General features: G+C 41.2%; 1 protein-coding gene across 4 annotated transcripts in view; it reads left to right on the forward strand.

The window, feature by feature from the left end:
* Nucleotides 1-22,641, forward strand: part of DENND1A (DENN domain containing 1A) — a 297,718-nt gene that overhangs the window by 78,974 nt on the left and 196,103 nt on the right. For all 4 annotated transcript variants that reach the window (XM_063144890.1, XM_063144892.1, XM_063144891.1 and 1 more), the window contains exon 4: nt 19,061-19,110. In XM_063144890.1, coding sequence (XP_063000960.1) covers nt 19,061-19,110 — 50 coding nt within the window. The remainder of the gene's footprint in view (nt 1-19,060; nt 19,111-22,641) is intronic.

Below are 22,641 nucleotides of genomic sequence, written 5' to 3' on the forward strand. Positions count from 1 at the left end.
TGTGATTTGGAGAATATTTATGCCATATTGGCTGTAAGTATACAGTGTAAAACTTGCATCTGCACGGCCATGTGTGTTGAATGGCTGGCTTTAAAGAGAAAGTGTTGGAATCAACAGCAGCCTCACCATGGGAGAAGATGAGTTGGCACATTTGGGGAGCAGTGAGAAGCAGCAAAGTGGGGAAACAGATCGGACTCAAGAAATAAAGTTTGCTGAGAAAATCTCCAGCACATGTCCCGTTAGAATGAATAGGACATCTCATTCCAACGGGGTGTGTTCATTTATTTATCATTATTGCATTTATATCCCGCCTTTTTTCCTCTAAGGAAGCCAAGGCAGCATACATAATCCTCCTCCTCTCCATTTTTATCCTCGCAACAACAACCCTGTGAGGTAGGTTGGGCTGAGAGTCAGTGACTGACCCAAAGTCACCCAGTGGGTTTCCATGGCCGAGTGGGGATGAGAACCCGGATCTCCCGACTCCCAGTCCAACACTCTAGCCACTACACCGCACTGGCTGTCATGAGAATGTGCTACTGAATTGAGCCTCGTCTAACAAGCATGAGGGGCCATTTGGATTCCCCCCTCCCATCCCTGGAATGTCATAATTGGAATCGGAAATTTGCAGCTATTAATGGCATAAAAACTCGTTCTAGTGTAACCGTCTTCTATATCTATATCTACCTTTTATAAATTGTGTCTCCTACTTTATAAAGAATAATTCAGTATTTATAATCATTCTCAAATTGGGAGCATCCATGTTTGAGGGGCGGAACTGAACAAATTGTTCATTGCTGTGAGTAAGGCAACACAATGAATTTTGGAGTCTTGTTGCATCGTAAGACGGCTTGGTTTTCACATGCATTACATTAAAAGGTGTGGTGGGCAGGAGAGTGGGGGAAAGCACAGAGCATGGAACTTCTAAGAATGGAATTGTTGGTCAGGAGTTCAGATGGTGAATGATGATTCTGCCTGCCCCTCCAAAGCCTTCCTTGATGTGTAAAGCATCATCATAAATGGATGGAATGAGGTATCCATTTAGTATTGGGGTTTATCCGTGGGCAGCTGCTAGGACATTATAAGGCAAAGTAGGGTAACGAAGGTTCTCAAGGAGGACTTAGAAAGTCCTCCTTTTTCCCTCACCTCCTTTGTGTGCATATAGGTGGTGGATTCTGAAAGCTCCAAGGTAGCCAACAGTTGGCCATTGTTGGCGTATACAATTGGTATTTCATTGAAGTTACCACAAGGGTAAAGCTGGTATGGTTCGTTAAGCGGTTGAGAACCCAAAATAGATGCTCTGGAGTGTGATACTTAGCAGAGGCGTAGCTAATTAAATCTCAGCACAACTTATTGTAGGTAGCTAATTCTTTGTTTTATTCTCCACCTCTCCTGTCCCACGTGGCTCAAGGAGGTGATGGTAATCGTGTATCAAGTGTTAGATCCCTGTCCTGAGAGGTCTAAGCTTTATTATCCGAGGGCCTGAGGAGAGGCATAGGAAAGCCCATATCTTTTCTTTTGGAAAAGTTGCCTGTCCATATAAAAGGTTGCTTGCCTTTCTCGCTTTGTCAAGGAACTGATCTGTCTCTCTTCTCTGACTCCACCCTCTGCCAAACCATCTCCTACAATTGCCAGGAATTGTAGAGGCCAGGATCTTCTTGCTACTCTGCAGCATCCTTGTTCTCACCAAAAAAAAAAAGAGGGGAGAAATGCTGGGTTGTTATTATCTTTCCATCGGCTTATCGATAGAGAAAAGAGAATAACCCCACTCTGCAAGCAATACTGAATGCCTTTATTTGTGCTTTTAAAAAAGTTTATTCTAGTTAAGTTTAAGTCAGTCTGCTGCACACACTACAAACTTCCTTTTTTTAAAAAGAGGTTTTAAATAATTTTGAAAGCTCGGAGTATCTGGGGATCCTTTTTTAAGGTATGTTCCTCTTGTGAATTTAAGTCAGACTCAAGACTCATCTAGCTCAGCCTGCTGGTGGGCCGGCAGGTTACTTTCCTGATTCTCTGCTCCTCACCAAATTATTATTATTTTTTAATAAGCCACATATGCCCATGGCTGTCACAACATGCTGCTTCCATACAAACTAGTTAGCTTCATTTGATTATTCAAGTTTTGTTTGGAGAAGGACTAACTTCTCTATGCTCACTTCTTCCATGCTGTTAAGAATTTAATGGGTTTCCCCCTCGCACATATCTGCATACCACAGGCAAACACTGGTGACCGTTGACTAAGGGTACAGTTTATGCTGAGTTTGCTTCGAGGCATCTTCTGTAAGAGGAACATGTGTGTTTGTGTGTGTGTGTTTTAACAGCCTTGAGGCTATTATGTGAAACCTGCTAAAATGCATGCTACATACGCACAGCTAAGCAGTTGCATTTCAAATATACATAGGAAAAGGTGCTTTGCATCTCAAAAGGCTAATTAAATTATTCAGAAATAAAATCCGGTTTAAAGTTGTAATTGGCATAATTAAGGAATTTTAAATAGGCTGTGAATAAGTGCTGTATAATTCCATCACCATAAGGCTGCCAAAAAGGGCTACTTCTGGCAATTCCCCAGTAATTTTTTTTTTTTTTGATAGCTTGCTAGATTTAAGGAAAAATAGTGACTTTCCAGCTTTCCTTCTATTCAACATCTAGTTGTTAATAAGGCTGCAGGTTTTATCTGAAGAGTGGATTAATCTACTAAAGGTTCATTTACTGCTTTAGAAATTGCAAAGCCATAAATTTCGAGGGGCTAAAATGGAAGGGCTTGTTGCTGTGCAGTCTACACAGACATTCTGGCTCACTCCTTGCTGAACCAGATTTGATGAGTGAGAAACATTATATTCTGTCTCTTTCCAGTGTGTACCTAAAATTAGTGGATAGCTTACCTATCAGGGTGAAACTGCAGTAGCTTTCTCTATAGCAGTGAGATGCACGGTAAGTGAAGCTGCTAGAACTCAGTTGAAATAATGTTTCATCTTCTACAGCTTGGTCTTCTATAATGCTGATGGGATTTGAACTTGTTCATTTTTAAAGACGCCATTACAGTTTTAAAACCCGAACAAAGAAAATATTAGAGATGGTATTTCCGTGTGGAAAAATTGGCAGATTCTATCTATTAAACTGGAAATTCTCATTATTAAGGAAAGTTACTCATGTATAATGTTGTTGTTTGTGATATTTAAACGTTGTCGGTTAAAAGTGTACTTAATTAACCAACTAAATCATTAATCAGGTTATATAACAATTTCCTTAAAATTGTTATATAACCTGAAAGGGTGTTTATGTATGTGCTTCCTAGACCTTGCAAAATACAAAATCCTTTCCCAGCCCTCAGCCCAACCCCTAATAATACCCAAATGCTGATGCTGTTGAACCTGCATCCCATTTTATGCGAGAAAGATCCTCCTGTCCATGTCCTCCTGCTTCTGGCTTCTCTTGACAACTTGTCTGCATAGTTCTTTGTTCTATAACATAAGTTTTGTATTTTAAGGTTGCATATTCCATCCTCCCTACAAATGGAAATGACAATGAAGCTGGCATATCTGAATGTTATTCAGTTGGCTAGGTGGCATTGAATTAAATTGGCTGTATTTTCTTTCTCCTTCAGTTAAATTAGGTAAACTCAAATTAAAACATCAGAAAAGTATGTGTGTGTCTCACAGAGAGAGAGAGAGAGAGAGATTTGATGCATGGGCAAAAGCTGTATCTTAAAACAGTGTTTCATTAAGTTATTAGAGATTGGGTTTGATATGTATTGCAATTTAAGTTCCAGGAGCTTTCAGGCTGTTTTATATGTATATTTTAACACTGTAACTGTTAATACTTTTTATATGCTCAGTATGGCAGAAGCTTCAGTATCTACCTAATCATAGGCTTGAATTTTCATGGAGCATGAACTACAGAATGGTAGCCACTCGCTTCTCAGCATTAATAATAAAAGTATGTGTTACTTTCTCAGCGAGAGCAAAGGAGCAAGAAATACAGATGTGTGGTGTTCTGTCCTTGTGATTCTCATGTGAGCCCCCAGAAATTGAAGCACGTCTTATGAGACGTGGAAGAGGAGAAGGTGGTTTCTGCAGACCCTGTCTTAAAAGCAGGAAAACTTAAGGATTCTGCTTTTGTAACTTGAGCAGTGAACTTTGATACAGTGTTTAAAAGTTGCCAGTAGCCAGTCTAAGCATATTCCGTTCAGTGCACATCTCCAGAGTCTTTCTCTTGCCATAGTTGCATAGAAGATCACCAAAGTTAAAGTGCTGAAAGTGTTGGTCGCAGACATTTTGTTGTGTTTGAAAACAAAACCAGACAGGTGGGACAAGTTATGATGGTGAGTGACCCAGTTTAGCTTTGCCATTTTTGCTAGGCTTACTGTAGGGATGTCAGAGAAATCCGAAATGAATTCAAATGACTTTGGCTTTCTGTTAATTTTGATCTGCGGATTCTGCAACAAACCAACATCTTCTGAGTTGCTCAGATTTTCCAGAGTTACAGACTTTTAACATTTTCCCCAGAATTATAGGCAAATTTGTTTATAAGAAAAGGGTTCAGGAGCAAAAGCCATTGAGCTAGCATGGTACAGTGATTGGAGTGCCACACTGAGGAAATGTGGAGTGCTGATTTCAGCACAGCCTTGGGTAGGTCTCTGAGTCTAGCTCCTCTCTTGTGAAAATGGGGCATGTGGGCTAATTATCGGATCTGTTATTAGGATGAATACGCATTGGAGTGATTTGCAGTAAATGAAAATAGTCTTGCAATAAGAAGTCCACATTAAAAAGAAAAGGGTTGTATCCAAAGAGATTTTTCCAGTGTTAGTTGGAAAACAGTGTTCTGACTTTATACTGCTAGTTTTACCCTACCCTGTGCCTGTTTGGTGCATTCTCTTCCCCTCCTTATTGTTTTATTATGATTTTATTAGATTGTAAGCCTATGCAGCAGGGTCTTGCTATTTACTGTTTTACTCTGTACAGCACCATGTACATTGATGGTGCTATATAAATAAATAAATAAATAAATAAATAAATAAATAATAATAGTCTAATTTAAGGCCCAGTCATTTCATTCGGTCTACTTTAAGTAGGACTAACATTGGATACAATTCAAATAATCTGCAGCTGTGTTTGTGTCAGCAAAGAGTGACGAGAAAAAAGAGAGCAAGAAAGGTGATTGGTCCTTTGCCTGGGTGTAGGTTGGTAGAATTCCTACACTGGTGGGAATGTCGAAAATGGTGTCTGCAACACACATACACACACACACACACACACACACACACACACACACACACATATATATATATATATATATATATATATAATCTAAAAACAAATTTTCTTCAAAATTATCATACGTTAATAAATAAAAGTACCTGCCCGGACCTTAAGATCATCTACAGGGGCCCTTCTCTGTGAGCCCCTGCCAAAGGAAGTGAGGCAGGTGGCTACTAGGAGGAGGGCTTTCTCCGCTGTGGCACCCCGGCTGTGGAATGAGCTCCCCAGAGAGTTCCGCCTGGCGCCTACACTGTACTCCTTTCGTCGCCAGCTGAAGACCTTTTTATTCTCTCAGTATTTTAACACTTAATTTTAACTTAAATTTAAATTTTACTGTTTTAACTCTGTATTTTAAAATTATATCAATTTTGCTGTGTGGTTTTTATCCTGCTTGCGCTTTTTATACTGTATTTTGTATTTGTGTTTTTAACCTGTTGGTTGTTTTATTATGGTTTTAATTTTTGTGAACCGCCCAGAGAGCTTCGGCTATTGGGCGGTATAAAAATGTAATAAATAAATAAATAAATAAGTAAATAAAATAAATAGTCACTATGGCCATTGGAATTTCAGCACAAAACATAAAACAGCAGTATACACGGGAATAAAAAATATGCATAGCATTTACATCATATTTTGGTTAAATGAAACAGAACAAATAAAAGGAAAGCAGTTGTGTAAATCAACATTTTATTGGTGATTGTGCACAAGTTTCCTTTATTCTTTTAGCCTGCAGAGCAACTTGAGCAACAGACCTTTAGCAACAAAAATATTTTTGTCCATCTTTTAATAAAAAGCTGGTCATCATGCCAACAGGTTTGTCTGTAGTCAGTCAAACTTTCTTGAGCAAAGCATCCCTCTGAATTGTTTACAATGCTATGAAGGTCTATAATACCTGTTGCCGATTAAGGCTTCACATGTTTGTTTTCAGGCTAATGTCACACAACAGTTTTTTGAAAGAAGTTATAACATTGGTATTCTACCAGTATTGTTAAATCCATGATATTTTTTATTTATTATCAAAATGCATAGCCCACCTTTCTATAAAATATCCATAGTAGCTTAAAAATATCCAAAAAAAAAAAAAACCCACAATACACTAATAAACACAAACAGCAATTGCAGTAATCCATTAAAATAGTTATACAGCCCAAGTCCACACTATGGGTTAAAAGTAACGAAGAGGTTTCCATGTGGGGAATAGTGTAATTTCCACACAAGAGAGGCCTTACGCCGTCTGCAATTTGAAAAGCAGGACTTTCCAGGTATATCTTTTGGCACAATTCCATGTTGCCCTTAAAAATATAGTTCACCTACCAGTCCTTTAATTCTAGAATAGGCTTACCTCTGACTAGTATTAAGCAGAAATGGTGCTTCTGTACTATTGGTTAAGCATCCTTCATCAGTAATGTCCAAGGTAGTTAATTTTCCTTGGTTGGTATTGGTGAAGTGTGGCTGTGCGTCCCGGGCATGTAGGTCAGGCCATGTTTCTGGAGATGAGAGGAGTCAAGGGAGCGCCTGTACAAGCTCACAGTTGCTCCACCATACTGCCTGAGCTCAAATAAGGTTTCTCATGATTGTTCAGCTTTGTTAATCTGTCAGGCTTGCAGTGCTGCAAAATGTGGACAGTAGCATCTTCTCCACCTCTTTATTCTGTTTCCCAAGGCCAGACTATCAATGTAGGAGCAGAAGCTAGGCTTTCATATTCTGGGCCTGGTGTCTTCTCTTAGACAATAGTGGCAGGATGGCTCTCTCTTCCCCCTTCTTTTTCATTTGCACGGTGGTTCTGTATGCTCTGTTTCCCCTGCGTCTGCTGGTTTCCTCAAGTTATGCTGCTCCTCTTTTCAGTCCTCTTCACTAATTGAATCAACTACCCTGAGTGCAAAGGAAGAATTAAGATATTTACTCTCCTTTGACCCAATGCTGGGCTTCCTTTTTCTGTTTGCCCCAGCCTTTGCTGCTCCAGCAATTACTTAGTGTTTACATTTCAGTAATTCCCTGAGCCCACGAGTCTCTTCATGCTGGGTTTTGTATGTACTACATGCATCCTTGAACACTTGGAGTGTCTCATCAGGATTCTTTTACTGTGAAAGGGGAAAAAACCCTGGTAAAATATAAACAAATACCATAACTTGGACAGCCGTTCTATATGAGAGGTGGTGGGGTATTCAGTACCTTTGGTTTGTTTCTCATTTAAACGTGGTGTTCTTAATCATCCGTGAGAACATTCTGTATGTTTTGAACAGTGTGGGTATGCATGTGTTGAATTCAGAAAAAAGTATAGGCTGAAATCTTCAAGTGTCCGCTGTGGAAAAGTGCCTTATAATGCAAATCAAATTGCAACGCAGAGGAGGATAGTGCTGCACCAGATCTTAGCTCATTGGGGGAGTACCCTACTCAGCAGTAATGTCTATGTTTTGTATGTAGAAGGTCCCAGGTTTCATCCCGTTAAAAGGATCTTAGGTAGCAAGTGATGGAAAAGATGTCTTTGTCAGGCCCTGGGGAGTCACTTCTAGTCTGACAATACCGGACACTGACCTGTAGTGCATACAGACATCCCCATAAGATGTTCTTGGCTACATGGGGCACGCCTATTTGAAGTGTTTGGCAAACTGGCCTCTTACATTTTGCAATCTGCAACAACAAATGTAGATTATTAGTAGAACGTAGATGCATGCTACTTTGTCGATTTCAGTGGAAAGGGATAGCGGTCTTCCTCTTCTTTCAACACATGTTTAACTGTCCTTTGCGAAGTCTCACCAGTGTTTCGCTTGGATAACATGTCTAAACTATATAGTACAGATTCCTTATTTTAGCACTAAGACTTACAAAGGCTTCTTTTAGCAGCCTTTAATTTTGTACTTATGTATGGAAGATAGCCTGTGGCTGTGATATCTACTGTGGATCTGCAGTTGTTTGGGGATGAAAGAAGGCAGCAGCTGGAAACTCGGTAGCTACATCTAGCCGTCTACCTCAAGAAGGCCTTGATTTTCTAGTTTATCTAAACAAGCTCGACTAATCCCAACTATCTGGGGGGATCCACTGTCAAAACAAGCAGCATGGCCCTAAGGCAAACACAGCCATACAGAAATGAAGGCTGGGACTTCCAATGCACCAACGGCAGCCTATTGGAGGCCTTTTCTGCTTTTTCTGAGAGAGGGTAGGAGAGAGGTATGATTTGCATAATGCCTTTTTATTGGGAACTTTTGGAAGCTTGACAGAGGTCCAGCTTATAGCTCTCAATCACAATGCGGAGTCTATAGGAGAATCCTTGAATGACCTAACCATATTGAAAGGTGGGGGGGGGATGAAAGCGCCTTAGCACAGCCAAGGGAGGCGAGTGGGAGGGGGCCGTGGTAAGTGAGGAAAAGAGGGGGCTGCTGCATTGTCTAACATCTGCTCTCCTTCTCGTTAGTTTTGTTCTTTGCTATTCTACGTGGACTTTGGAGAAACCTAAGACAGCCGAACACGGATCCTGTAATCTTCCTTCTGAATATTTATGCAGGGAGCCAGCCTCTAAGCTGTCCTTTGCATCCCCGCCACCCACCTCCCCCAATTTCCATGCTTTCAAATGAGGCCAACTTTTCAAAAGCTTAAATAAATGTTTGTGGATGTTTATAAAAAGATTTGCATAAATTTGGCTTTTATTTGAGAGAGATCCCATTTTTTTTCCTTTTTTTAGGGGGTTAACATTGTTTTAAAAGTTGGTTTTTATGAGCCAAGTCCTACCTTAGGGATTCAGGATTATTGATTAAGAGGGCAATATTTAGAGAGACTGCTTGGGAATGGTTATCCGTAAGGACTTGCTTTAAATGGAGACCTCTGAAGCCTCCAGCTTCCCGGATGATCCGAATGCCCCCAGGAGCACGCACCCCCCACAAACGCTCTCCATGTGGACTTGGAAAGCAACATGGCAAAAGTATTGGATTTGAGAGGCAAGGGTACCCAAGACAGCTTTTTTTTCCTTACCTGCATCATGATATTGTTGTTGGATAGTCTGTGCAAATGAACTTGAACTTTCTTAGCTCATTAAGCAGTTTTACATAGGTTGTACTTAGTGTGTGTGTGTGTGTGTGTATGGATATAGATATTATATACACATACCTAACCTTAGGTCCTTGGATTAGGGTGGGAGTGAACAATTTTAATATAATGTTTTCAGTTATTCTTTCCCTGTAATTTGGTCTGTAGAAGTGTGATCAGAGAGATTCTAACTTTCAGTCTTCCAAGGTTATTTCTGTTTATTTTAAAGATTTAAATACTTTAAAGCAAAGCTTCCAGGGCGGCTTGCAAAATAACTTTCAGAGGTGGAGCAGCCCGCGTTTGTCTATTACAGCAGCAAAAACAATGGTGTTTTGTGGCACCTTCAAGATGAACACATTAATTGTGGCAGAAGCCTTTGTAATACATTTGTTACTCTTTTTAGGGGTGTTCCTTTTCCTTTTTTCTAATTTTTGTTGTAAAGCAAATTAGAACTTTTACTCTGTACTTTGGACAGAATCGAAACGCCTTTTTAAAAATAGCTGTGTTTCGTTGGGGGGATTTAAGTTGGCTTAACATTTTCTGTGTTTTGTTTTAAATTTTGCACTGTTCCCTTTCCCCTTTCTTTGCATGTGAATACCATTAAGGAGCAAACCAGAACTACATTTCTCCAGCACTGTTTTTTTGTTTTGTTTTCTGTTTTTTTTTTGTTTTTTTTTACAAAAATCACATCTGCTAGGTCTGTGTCCCAGGAGGAGCTGTGCAGAGCAGTGAATTCAACACAGGCCCATTATCTCCTGCTTTTGCGTATGTTGTATAAGGAGTGGGACCTCAGGGAGGCTGGGAGCTTCCTCCTGTGTAATGTCCAAGCCAGATTTGAAGGACTGGTGGCCTTGGGAGGGGTGGATTTGAAGAAACAAGCGCAATTAAGTTTAAAAAATTCAAGGATTGTCAAAATTGATAATGAATGGGTTTCTCCATGCCAAATGTGAAATGTAAAAAGTTGCCCATCTGGGTACCTCTTGTGAATTTTAAATTTTAAATTCAAACCTCTTTTGCTTTGCTTCTGCAAACTTATGTCTAAGATTTTGAGAGACTTCCCTCACTTGGGACGAGTGGCTCTTTCCGCTAATAGTAGATTCCTCACTGTTGTTTTAAGCGAGATGAAAAATGTGTGTAAATACTCTCTATCCGTTCTTCTCTAATGGCACATGGAGTTAAAAAGCTAATTGATTTTTTTTAACAAAAAAAAATTGGGAACCAATTCAGTTGGCAACTTTAAAGAGTGCGTTAGGATTATTTTTCTTCACTGTGTTTTAAAAAACATTATTTAAATGACTTCATTTCAGTTACAAATGTATGCCTCCCAATACCATTTGCTGGGGAACACTGAGCAGGAGAATTGTTTTCCACTCATGTTCTACTTGTGGGAACAGAATGCTGGACTAGAACAGCCTTTGGTTCGATCCAGCATGGCTCTTCTTATAGCCTTATGTTCTTATGACAGCAAAGAATTACTTGTTACTTTTACAAAAAGCCCTTAACGCGGTGAGGCTATCTAAAGAGTTTCCTCTAGTGTCTTAATCTGCTTCTCATAGAATCTATAATATAGATCTTCATAACAACCAAGACTTTCTTTGATTTTTATATCGTCCATAACTGAGGGATACAGCATTTGCCTAGAATTTGCCTGGTGACTTTTAATAGATTATGCATTTATTTATTTATTTATTTATTTATTATACTTAGAGCCTCGTGTGGCGCAGAGCGGTAAAGCAGCAGTTTCTGCAGCCGAAACGCTCCCCACGGCCTGAGTTCGATCCCAGCAGAAGCTGGTTTCAGGCAGCCGGCTCAGGTTGACTCAGCCTTCCATCCTCCCGAGGTCGGTAAAATGAGTACCCAGCTAGCTGGGGGAAAGGTAATAATGGCCGGGGAAGGCAACGGCAAACCACCCCGCTATAAGGCCTGCCAAGAAAACGTCAGCGAAAGCTGGCGTCCCTCCAAGGGTCAGCAATGACTCAGTGCTTGCACGAGAGATTCCTTTCCTTTCCTTATTATACTTATATATAACTTAATAGAATGAAATCTCTAAGCGGTTTATACACCAAATCGTATCAAACTATAGTTAAAATATTTACTTAATAAAATATAAAAACCAATATAAAAACAACACATAGTTGAGAACTTATAACAAGAACAATAAACACGAAAAAAAAGCAATGTCATGGTCCATTACGAGCCAAGGAAAGCCTGTGTGAACATGAAGTTTTTGTAACTCAACATAGTTTTTGTCTCTCAAGCCACATGTGGGAGGGTATTTCAGAGGGTGAGCGCTACTACCAACAAGGCCCACATTCGTGATGTTACATGGTGATGTTCTGTTGGTTGCAGAATATCTGAGACAGTAAGCCTGTGTGCACCAGTTGCTGGGGAACATGGGTGGGTGGGTGCTGTTGCACCATGTCCTGCTTTGTTGGTCCCTGGTCGGCCACTGTATGAATAGAGTGCTAGACTAGATGGACCCTCAGTCTGTTCCAACAGAGCTCTTCTTAGGTTCTTAATTTCCCAGGACAGGAAACTTCCAATCAAATATATTCTTCCCCCTCAGGCTGACTGTCCAGTTATACCCCAGAGCTAACTGGTTTGAGGCTGCAGAAAAAAGGTTCTGGCAGGGTTCATCATCTTGCTGCCTTGCCAATCTGGTTGCATCTTCAAGCAATATTCTTTGCTGGAGAGTCTATGGCTTGTCCCATGGTGGGCTCAAATGTCTCATTCGTGGGATGGAAAGTTCTTCTTCGTGGTCTCTGTCATTCACACATCTGGGTTCTGCACCTGCACGGAGCCTCGTTTGAGAAAACTTCCATAGCTGAGGCATTTTGGGTGGGAACCCTTCCCCCACTGCGTACTGCGCATGCCTGAAAGGGTTCCTGCCCATTTCCCTTAGTTCTCTTTCAACCGCCATCATGGTAGCATCATTAGGAGACTTCTGGTCGATTCTTTGGAATTCTTGTAGAGGCGGTTCTTTTTTCTTCTTCTTTCCTAAAACTCTCAAACAATCGGTGACTGGGTGAAAGGGGATGGGGAAGGAGGAGTGGTCCTCCGGGAGAATCCCAGAGGGCTGGATTTGTCTCCTAGGCCTGAGATTCCTCAGCCTTGCTTCAGGGTTTTCCTTTCAAACAGAGCAAACATCTGCCTTGAACACCATTTTTTCATGGAATGCCAGTATATATATCAAATAAATCTGGGAAAAGTGTAGAAAAGGGCAACTAAAATGATCAAGGGACTGGAGTATCTCCCCTATGAGGGAAGGTTACAACAGCTGGGATTGTTCAGCTCGGAAAAACGGAGGCTGAGGGGAGACCTGATAGCGGTCTATAAAATTATGCGTGATGTGGAGAATGTGGGTAGGGAGACATTTTTCTCCCTCTTCCATAATACTAGAACCGAATGGGGTCATCCCTTGAAGCTGATTGGTGGGAGATTTGGGACAAATAAAAGGAAGGACTTCTTCACACAGTGCATAGTTAAACTATGGAATTTACTACCACAAGATGTAGTGATGGCCACCAGTTTGGATGGCTTTAAAAAGGGGGTTAGATAAATTCCTGGAGGAGAAAGTTATCAATGGCTACTAGCTCTGATGGCTATGTGCTACCTCCACTATATACACCAGTATACACCAGTGACTGGTGAGCATGGGTGGAAAGGTGCTGTTGCACTATGTCTTGCTTGTTGGTCCCTGGTTGACAGCTGGTTGGCCGTTGTGTGAACAGAGTGCTGGACTAGATGGACCCTTGGTGTGATCTAGCATAGCTATTCTTATGTTCTTAAATCATGTGTTGGGAGAGGGGAACTGTGTGCCTTAAAAAAAAAATCACCTAACTTACTTAGAGGATGAACAAAATGCATATGCAGTTGGCATTTTGCTGAAATACCTTCGTGTTGGATCCCCAACCCATACGTTCACTTCTCACTGAGAGGAGTCAGTTTCTGAAAGGGGGCATGTTGGTATTCCAGGCCCTATGAATGCTGAAATATTTGGTAATGAACTATGGTCAGTTAGAGGTGTGGGAAATACATAATTCCAATTTTGTGGGTTGTTCACTGTTCATATTTCACAACTGTTCATATTTCACATATTTCACTACAGCACTGAGAAAAGGTTCTGGCGTTAAGCTCTTGCTCAATGTAAGTTTGAGCCCCCATCGTGTGGGCCGGTAGTTTTTTGAACAAGACTTCCTTTTCCTTTGAAGCTTTTCTCATATCTGTTGCCCTGCTGGTGCACGGCACTAAATCCACTTGTTTGGGAGGCTTTGATTTGCATTTGGGATAAGAACAAGAGAAGTTTATTGAACAACAGATCTCCACAAGACTGGGAAAGAAGTCAAGTACGAATTGGTTGGGAGGCTAGTTTGGCTGAGCTCAAACTAGGGCTGCCTTTGTGAATCCAGAGGAGAGAGTGAGTCTGGTAGAGAACAAGTAGCAAATGTTTGGAGGGATTGCTGAAAAGGAGAGAGAGAGAGAGAGGTTCAGACAACACGTTTCTCTACGCAGTGGGAAAACTCCACTCAACAGTTGAGTTTTTAGGCGGGACTCCCCACACAACATGTTCTAACTCAACCCTTGTGTGACTGTGGGCTACCATGGTGTTGAGTAAAATCCATTGCGACATTTGATTGACAGTTCCTCTGCCCTTTCTTCTCCCCTGGTCTTAGAGCGGCACTGGCTCCATTCACCACTCTTGCCAGGGAACTCTGTACCCAGTAGGAAAAGTCAACTCAACGCAACAGAAAACTCAACGGAGCCCACCACACAACATGCAACACAACAGTTGTGCAGGAATTTTCCTCTGCACAGTGTGGATATTCTGTGTAGAGTGTTTTCCAAAAAAAAACCCTCCACCGTGGAGTTCTAAAACCACAGTTGAGAAATGCGTCGTCTGAACTGAACCATTGAGAGAGAATGAACCACCCATGTACATAGGCTTCTCAGAACACGTGAGGATCAAGTTCCTTCCCTAAAGCAATTACAATCTAGAAAAATTATATAAGAGGAAGGAAATGGAAGAAGTGGGAAACTGGTTAAGGATATATGGCATGAAAGGTTTAGGCTCTAGCTTGCCTTGGGCTTTCAACAGACCCATCACTTGGGAGTTTTCTTCAACCTGCTGCCAGTCTATTTAATTCTCTCTTCCCTCCCCATCTCCTTTTCCTTGTGTGCCATGTCATTTTTAGATTGTAAGCCTGACGGCAGGGACTGTCTTCTTTACTGCTTGATTTACTGCCCTGGGAGACTTTTTTGGTTAAGGAGTGCGTTAAAAATATAGATAGATAGATAGATAGATAGATAGATAGATAGATAGAATGAGGTAAGAGCTAATCTATATCCAGGTCTTCTACTTTAGTATAAATTATGTGTGTAACACACACACACACACACACACACACACACACACACACACACACAGAGTGTGATATCCTGGTAGAGGCTTCAGCCTGAACATAGCAAACTTGGGTTCAGTTCCCCACTTAGCTCTGATTTGGTAAAGCTCATCTCTCAATGTAATCTCACACTGATGGTTCATATGAATCTGCCTGACTGTTGGTATATATTATTTAGCTTTCTCTCTGGAAAAACAAAACAAAACAGGAATATATTGCTGCCCCAAATTCTGTGGTCTATAAACATGGGTAAATAGTGACTTATTTGCAAACCTTCCTGTTCATCTTCATTGAAAACTCTGTCTGGGGCTGCAGGAGTGGGGCAGTTCCTTTTCCAGGCTTCCTTCTTCCTTGGTTGCTCTGTAACACAAGGGACCTGCATCGCTGTCCTTATGGCTCATTTATTTTGAAAACTTTGGTGCCGACACCAAACTTAATCAATGAGTGCTGTGTTGTCTCCAATAAGTTTACACGTTTGCTGGATCGATGAAGAGGGATTTCAGAAAGCCCACGTGGGGTTTATAATGTCAGCCGTGTTTTGATTATGAAAAGAATGGGAACCGGGGGACATCGGAGCCAGGTGGCAAATGTCCTAGAGCCAGCGGTGAGATGGCTCTGCTGGAACCCTCGTGGGACGGAGTTCATGCCCTGCACTTTAACTGCAGTGACTGGCTAATATAGATTCACTCTCTTCCTCTTCTAATGCTCATTAAAATGTTAAAAATCAACCTGCATATAAAAAAGATCTGTGAAAATATAAACTTGGGGATTGATCCAGAAAACGGACACATCCTGCCCTTGGGACCCTTGGCAGCAGCTACCGAGGTGATTTGCATCTTCTCAGCTGCGTCCTCCCTCTGCCTTGGTTCCTGGGCTTTGCGACTCTCCGCTCCCTTTATTCTTTTGGTGAGGAGGAAGGGGGTGGGTGAGAGGAGGCATGTACAGTTTTTGTCACATGCAGGCAGAAGGGAATTGAGGCAAAATGAAGGCGATTCCTTGGGACTTCCTTAGTTGGAAGGATACTCAGTAGTAAGGAAGGCATTAGTGCGGCATTAGAACAAATCCCTGTTTTAAGAGAGGCGCTTGTATCTGTACAAGGGAGGTCCCCGAACCCCAGCCCATTTGGGGAGGGAGAGAATGAGTTTTGTGAAGCATGTATTTGAAGAGTTTGTGTGCAAGTCTTTTGAGGGAGTTAAGCCATGACGGAGAGAAGGCTCCAGCTTTGTTGAGGTTTGGCTCTTTTTAGCAGATGCCGTCATTGCACCTTGCCTGATGCGGTGATAGCATCTGCCCCCTGCACATCTATCCTAGCATTGAGCAGGGGGTTGGACTCGATGGCCTTGTAGGTCCCTTCCAACTCTGCTATTCTATGATTCTATTCAGTTGCCTCATGTTAAATGGGCCTTCAGCTGCTAGCGTTGGCACCCCAATCTTGGGAGACTAGAGCTGCTGAGCTTGCCTGTTGAGATGGTTTCGGCAGTTTCCTTTGTACAGCGGTTGCTTTGCCCCTTTCCGAAGACGTTTATATATTGTATCCCACTTAGTCTCAAAAGCTCTGGGTGAGTAACACAGGAAGGCAGCTGTGTTTAACCTCTTGCAGCAGGAGAGCCTTGTCGTCCCGTAAAGACCTAAATGTGTAGAAGCTTTCCTGGAATAGAGCTTACTTTGTGAGATGCTTCACAAAGCAGTTAGAAATGAGTAAAATAGATGGTTTCACACGTTCGCATGTCCTGCAGCAACTTAACCTCCATCCTCACCCGTCCAAATTAATAAAATATCTTGCAGTACTTCCATCAAATGCTCAAGCTGTGGCACGTTTCCAGTGGCAGGTAGTTCCAGAGTTGTGGTTCAGTCATTAACAGCGCACCTCTATATGAGCTTGATGCTCTTGGGTAGATCTGAAATCGTCACAAAATATGTTTTAACTGATGCTGCAGCTTTTTGGAATACTGTTCTCTACTATGTGGGCTTGGGGTTACATTGACAGTTAAGGACCCATTTGGTACATGGTACATAATCCGTTGCCCCTGCTGAGAGACCAGCTGTCTTTGGCTTCCCTCAAATGCCATCTGGCAGTACCCATTCCATACCTGAACTGCTCCCATGCCAGCTGGTTGTGGGAACTAAAATGTGAAAAATGGGTGCCTTTCCCTTCCGCATCCCCTTTTCCTTGCGTCCTCAGGGAGTGTCTTAGTATTGATATTTGTAAGCCACTCTGGGAACCTTTTTTTTGGGGTGGGGGAATAAACAGCAGGGTTAAGATTAGCTTGAAATAAATAAATAGTCCAAGGTTCTTCCATCCTAGTCTGCACCAAGCAGGAGGATGCGGCCTGGTTGCTTTTCTAGAATGGTGTGTGTGTGTGTGTGTTATTTTTTTGCTTGTTCCTGTTTTCAGAATAGGAGGGTGTCCTTAAACTTTTCTTGTGGCTTTTGGGATTGTTTCCTGAAGTGATTAAGACAGGATTAAACGAGATGTGTACCACTTGTGACCCACCATGTTACACAGGCACACAAAGGCAGCCATTCAAGGGCTTGATGTACCTCTATTTTTTGCTGCCTGCCTGGGACAGCAGAGACATTGGTCATCAAGGACCTGGCAGCTGATGAATTACGATGGATCCCACAAGCTGTGCAGATGTGGGGCAAACCGAGTACTTATTTATTCTATTCACTAGCAAAGAGTTCCATGTTTTTGAGAGAGAAATGATAAGACAACCGATACCTTGACTATGCTCTTTAGGAAAAACACTTCTTCACCTCTCCCCTTTCTTGCTTGGCTATTTCTTTAATTTGGCAAGCCGCCTTACCCAATCCTTCTTTAAAAAAAAAAGAAAGGAGGGGTTCCTGCATTGAGCAATTGAGCTTGAAAGTGTATGAAGGAATGGGACATGCTCAATTGAATTGAGTAGGAGGAGTATGTTCTTGCCAGGAGAGTCAATATGTTTTCTGCTCTGTTGAATGGGTGATTAGATTGATGTGGTTTATTTGTTAAATGATGGAAGTGGTTTTAAAAATAAATGAAGCATGAAGCATCAATTCTTGCTAGCACAGATAATGTATTATTACTGGCCTGGAAAGTGCTCCGCTTTGTAAATTGAGCATTAATTTTATCAAGTGTGCCAAGGTTTGTTTAATGTAGTTCAACTCTCTAAAAACGCACACAAGCACCTGACTTATTCCTCATTATTAGGTATGTAAATATGTAGAAAATGGGCAACGTAATGTTGTTTCCATAGAAGGGCAATACTGAAAGTTTTTACTTCTAAACATACAACTTCCACACATCTACTCTTTATTTGTTACTTTTCTATATTGCCCATTTGCTGAAGCTTTCTGATACTACTGATTTTGATGAGGGTTTTTCTTTTTCCTGGTGGGTGAAAGTTTTATCTTTTTATCTACTTCACTCATTGAACTATGATAAATGATTTCATCTCAGCTATTGCTTATAAAGTTATATTTGGAGAAAGCAAGTTCAGTGTAGGTGGTCCTAAAGATATTTTTTTTAATAATAGTAATGGAACTATTGAAAGGGGCCTTATATCCCTTCATTCTTGTATTCCATTCCACACTCTGAGGTTGCTTTATTTATTTATTTATTTATTTATTACATTTCTATACCGCCCAATAGCTGGAGCTCTCTGGGCGGTTCACAAAAATTAAAAACATTCAAAGTATAAAACCATAATATAAAATACAATTTAAATTTAAAATTTAAATACAATTTAAAATACAATTTAATATAAAATACAATTTTAAAAAGCTTTGACCTGGAGTTTTGTGAACGTATTCTGATAAACTCTCGTTTAAAATCAACATGCTGTCTGTGCTTCCGCGTCAGTGGGGTGAGAGTGACAACATGGTGAAAATGGCTCTCAAGAGTCCTTGTTGGCTTTATTTTGTGTTATGGTTTATTGGGAAATCTTTTCCACTCCCAGCAACCCTCGTTCCTAGGATACAAGCAATCTCTGTGCCAGGAGGGGAAACACTGCCAGCCCAAAGAGGCGGCTCGGTTTGGTGGTGTTTGCTGGTGTCCATATGGTCAGGTCGGAGCGTCTCCCCAGAGGCAAGTTAACGCACGCCGGCCCAGCCGCCTCCTTCCCTTTGGAGGTCCGCTGGAGGGCTCCTGCTGCTTGCCCATGTGTGAATCTTGATTAATTTTTCATTTTTAATGAAGTTTGATCATGTTTATTATTTCACATGATTGACTGCCTGGTACTCTTTCCATGTAATTGATAAAGCACATTTCTCTTCATCTGTCTCTTGTTTCTTCAGGGCAAAGTTGCAAGATTGTGTTCTGTGGTTAATGTTAGATTTATTGGTCCCATTAGATGTATAAATTATCTCTCTCTCTTTTTCTCTCTCTCTCTCTCCTTCTCTCTACAGGAAATTCTACAGACCCTGACCAAGTTCTGCTTCCCCTTCTATGTGGACAGGTAGTGTTAGATTTCTGAACTTTACAAGAAGGAAAAACACACACACACACACAACTCTCTGTCAATAAAACAGTTGCAGAAAATAAAAACCATACCATTCTTAATGCTCTGTCTACCTGAACCTGATTTAAAGTACCCAAGTGTAAATTATAGTGGCAATATCCCTTTCCCCAAGGATTTTTATAGGCACCATCAAAAAAAGTTTTAATTTTACCATGCATCGGCAGCAGTCAAATCAGTTTTCTTCTTGCTTCTAATGAAGCTTTTAATGCGAAAGTTAAACTTTTGCTGATTTAATAGTTACACTCCAGCAGTTGACAGTTCGCAGTATTTACAACTGTGGTTCTTTATAGGTATTCTGCAAGTTAAGTGTGACTTGTTGTGATTATGTAATATTGGAGTTGCACTTTCCAGAGTGTCAAAAGTTTTGATTAGTGTAGTAAAACATGTGTCTCTCCCTCCTCTCCCCAAAGCGTTAGCTAGATATCTGGATTTTGAACAGGTCACATACTTCTTGCTTCACTTTTGTAAGTGTTGAAAAGTGGTGGTTTCTAACACTTACACTGCAATCTTATGCATGTCTACTGGGAAATAAGGCCCATGGAGTTTAACACGACTTACTTCCTATTATTATTATTATTATTATTATTATTATTATTATTATTATTATTATTATCCCGCCTTTTGCCCAATACTGGGCCTCAAGGCGGCCTTGCAAAGTTTAAAACATACATTGTAAAACCTAGGAAAAGAAATCTAAAAAAAATAATAATATTAAAAACATACACATTTAAAATACATGACAAAATTATAAGTCATTAACATAGATAGAGGACCAGATTATTCTCCAAAGGCCTGCTGGAACAAACAAGTTTTAGCCAGCTTCCGAAAACTCATCAAGGAGGGAGCCAGCTTAGCTTCCTCGGGAAGAGAGTTCCAGAGCACTGGAGCAGCCACCGAGAAGGCCCTCTCCCAGGTTCCCACCAAGCGCGCCTGTGAAGATGGTGGGACTGAAAGAAGGGCTTCTCCAGAAGATCTCAAAGCACGGGCAGGCTCATAAGGGAGAAGACGGTCTTTCAAATAACCTGGACCCGAGCAAATTTAGAATTGCAGTCACAATTGCACTATTTTATTTTATTTATTGTATTTCTATACTGCCCAATACCCAAAGTATTGTTTCTATGCTATTTTTGTTTGTGCCATATTGCTTTTTGTTTTTGTTTTCACTGCCTTATAACTTTGTTGATATTGCAATACTGTGCCTCATGTGCTGACATCAGGGGTGCCCGTAAACAAAGGCCCAGTTTGCACATCACAACAATCCCTCATCATCATCATTATTATTATGGCTTCATGTGAATGCGTGAGTGTGGTAGTGCATGCTGCCCAGGGTCACTCCATTCCCGGTTTGGCATGATGTATGAACCAGGAACTCTGGCTCGTCTGTCTCTCAAATAACCAGAGAAATAACCCATCGTTTGTTTTCGGGTTATCCATCTGGCTTGTAGCGGGAGAGGCACGCTAGAGTTCCTGGTTCACACATCATGACAAACAACTCTCCGTTATTTGGCTGCTCCTGCCCTCGGCGGGAGTCATCAGACAGCATGCACTTTTGAAACAACCCAGGTTTTTTTTTAAAAAAAAAAACTGTGGGTTGTTGTGACGTATGAACTGGCCCATTAGCAATGTTGGTCACCACAGCCACTAGGATTAAATGGCAGTATGAGTGAAGGAGGCTGAGGAAAGTAAGGGCAAGGAAGAAGGAAAACTACACAGACAATCAGCCACCGCCAGTGGAATAAAAGGGCTTTGAATGGCATTGAAACAATGTTCAGCAAGGTGAGGAACATTTTTGCCCTTTTTTTGTAATGTCTGTGGCTGTGTCAAATGTGCTCATTTGGGGCTGGGGCTGAATGTCAGTATGATGTGCATTTGGGGAGTGGCCAGGTGGACCAATGTTCTGTCTCCATAAACAGGTTTGATATATCCATAGTGAATATTTGGTGCAGCCATAATTTTGATTTAAGAGCAGCTGTAAAAGTTCTGGCTGAACAGTTCACTTTTGACCTGTTTTGTATTCCCTGTTCCAATTTAAAGCTTTCTCAGTAGAGGTGATGGCATTAATGATATTAATTTATTTTGCCTTCTTACTTCCCCTCATCTTGAGGGCTCAGGAAGGGTGAGCAGGAAAGAAGTGATAATAGACATCCACTAAAACATGGAATTCCCTTTTGCCAAAATATATTGACGTTTCCTTACACTTGCTTAACCCTGGATGTTAACCGTCTGCCCAAACAAGAAGGTGTTGTAGTGCTTGTAGAAGATGCTCCAGCATGGAACGCTATCGAGTCTTCAGGGTAAGAAAGACACCAAAGGACTCCTAACACTCATGCGCTCTGTGTGGGCATGGTACATGGACAGTGTCGTCAAGAAGGTGCTCTTGCTTAATCATAAGTGTCATGGCTGGTCTGCTAGTACAAATTGTTTGTTGTTGTTTATTCGTTCAGTCGCTTCCGACTCTTCGTGACTTCATGGACCAGCCCATGCCAGAGCTTTCTGTCGGCCGTCGCCACCCCTAGCTCCCCCAAGGTCAAGTCTGTCCCCTCCAGAATATCATGCATCCATCTTGCCCTTGGTCGGCCCCTCTTCCTTTTGCCTTCCACTTTCCCTAGCATCAGCCTCTTCTCCAGGGTATCCTGTCTTCTCCTTATGTGGCCAAAGTACTTCAGTTTTGCCTTTAATACCATTCCCTCAAGTGAGCAGTCTGGCTTTATTTCCTGGAGTATGGACTGGTTTGATCTTCTTGCAGTCCAAGGCACTCTCAGAATTTTCCTCCAACACAAATTATGGCACATTAAAAAAAAGCAGATGCTTCTTACCATTGGCTTTTTAAAGGCCACATTTCCTTTCCAGCTTCATGGTAAATATTCACATTGTGTGAAGCGATGCCCCGCTGTTCCAAGGCGCCCATTTGTGTCAACTGCTTAGACTTGCAGAAGCTAACGTCAAGAACTATTTTTGACTGTAAACTAAATCTGATCTTAATCACAATCAGTTCAGAAACATGTTTTCCTCATTTCTGTGGAATTTGCATGGCATATGCAGTAAGGAGTGCTCCCCCCTCCCTGAATAAATCATGTTTATTTGCAATTCATACCTGTATTTTCCTCTGAGCATTTGTTCACGTATCATTTTTACCCCACAGGCCAGACTGAATATGTATGCAGGGAATAAGTCAATATGTCTGTCTATATATATATATATATATATATATATATCTTAAAAATAAAGTGAAGCTCTTTTGGCATGAGGGGAAATGCAAGAGCTGGGTAATTTAATACCATTAGTCTATTTTCCCCTGTTTTGCATAACTCACATAGAGAATTTTTGTATGTACATCTCTGTGGCTGTTTTTATGTCAAAAACAAAACAAAACCCTTTTGGTTTTGTTAAGACTTCTGCTGCGCTTAATTTATGTTGGGGCTCAGCCCGTGAACCTGTTCTGAATGCTGGACTCAAATCTTGGAACAA

Source organism: Elgaria multicarinata, chromosome 19 (genome assembly GCF_023053635.1).
Source record: "Elgaria multicarinata webbii isolate HBS135686 ecotype San Diego chromosome 19, rElgMul1.1.pri, whole genome shotgun sequence".
Lineage (NCBI taxonomy): Eukaryota > Metazoa > Chordata > Lepidosauria > Squamata > Anguidae > Elgaria > Elgaria multicarinata.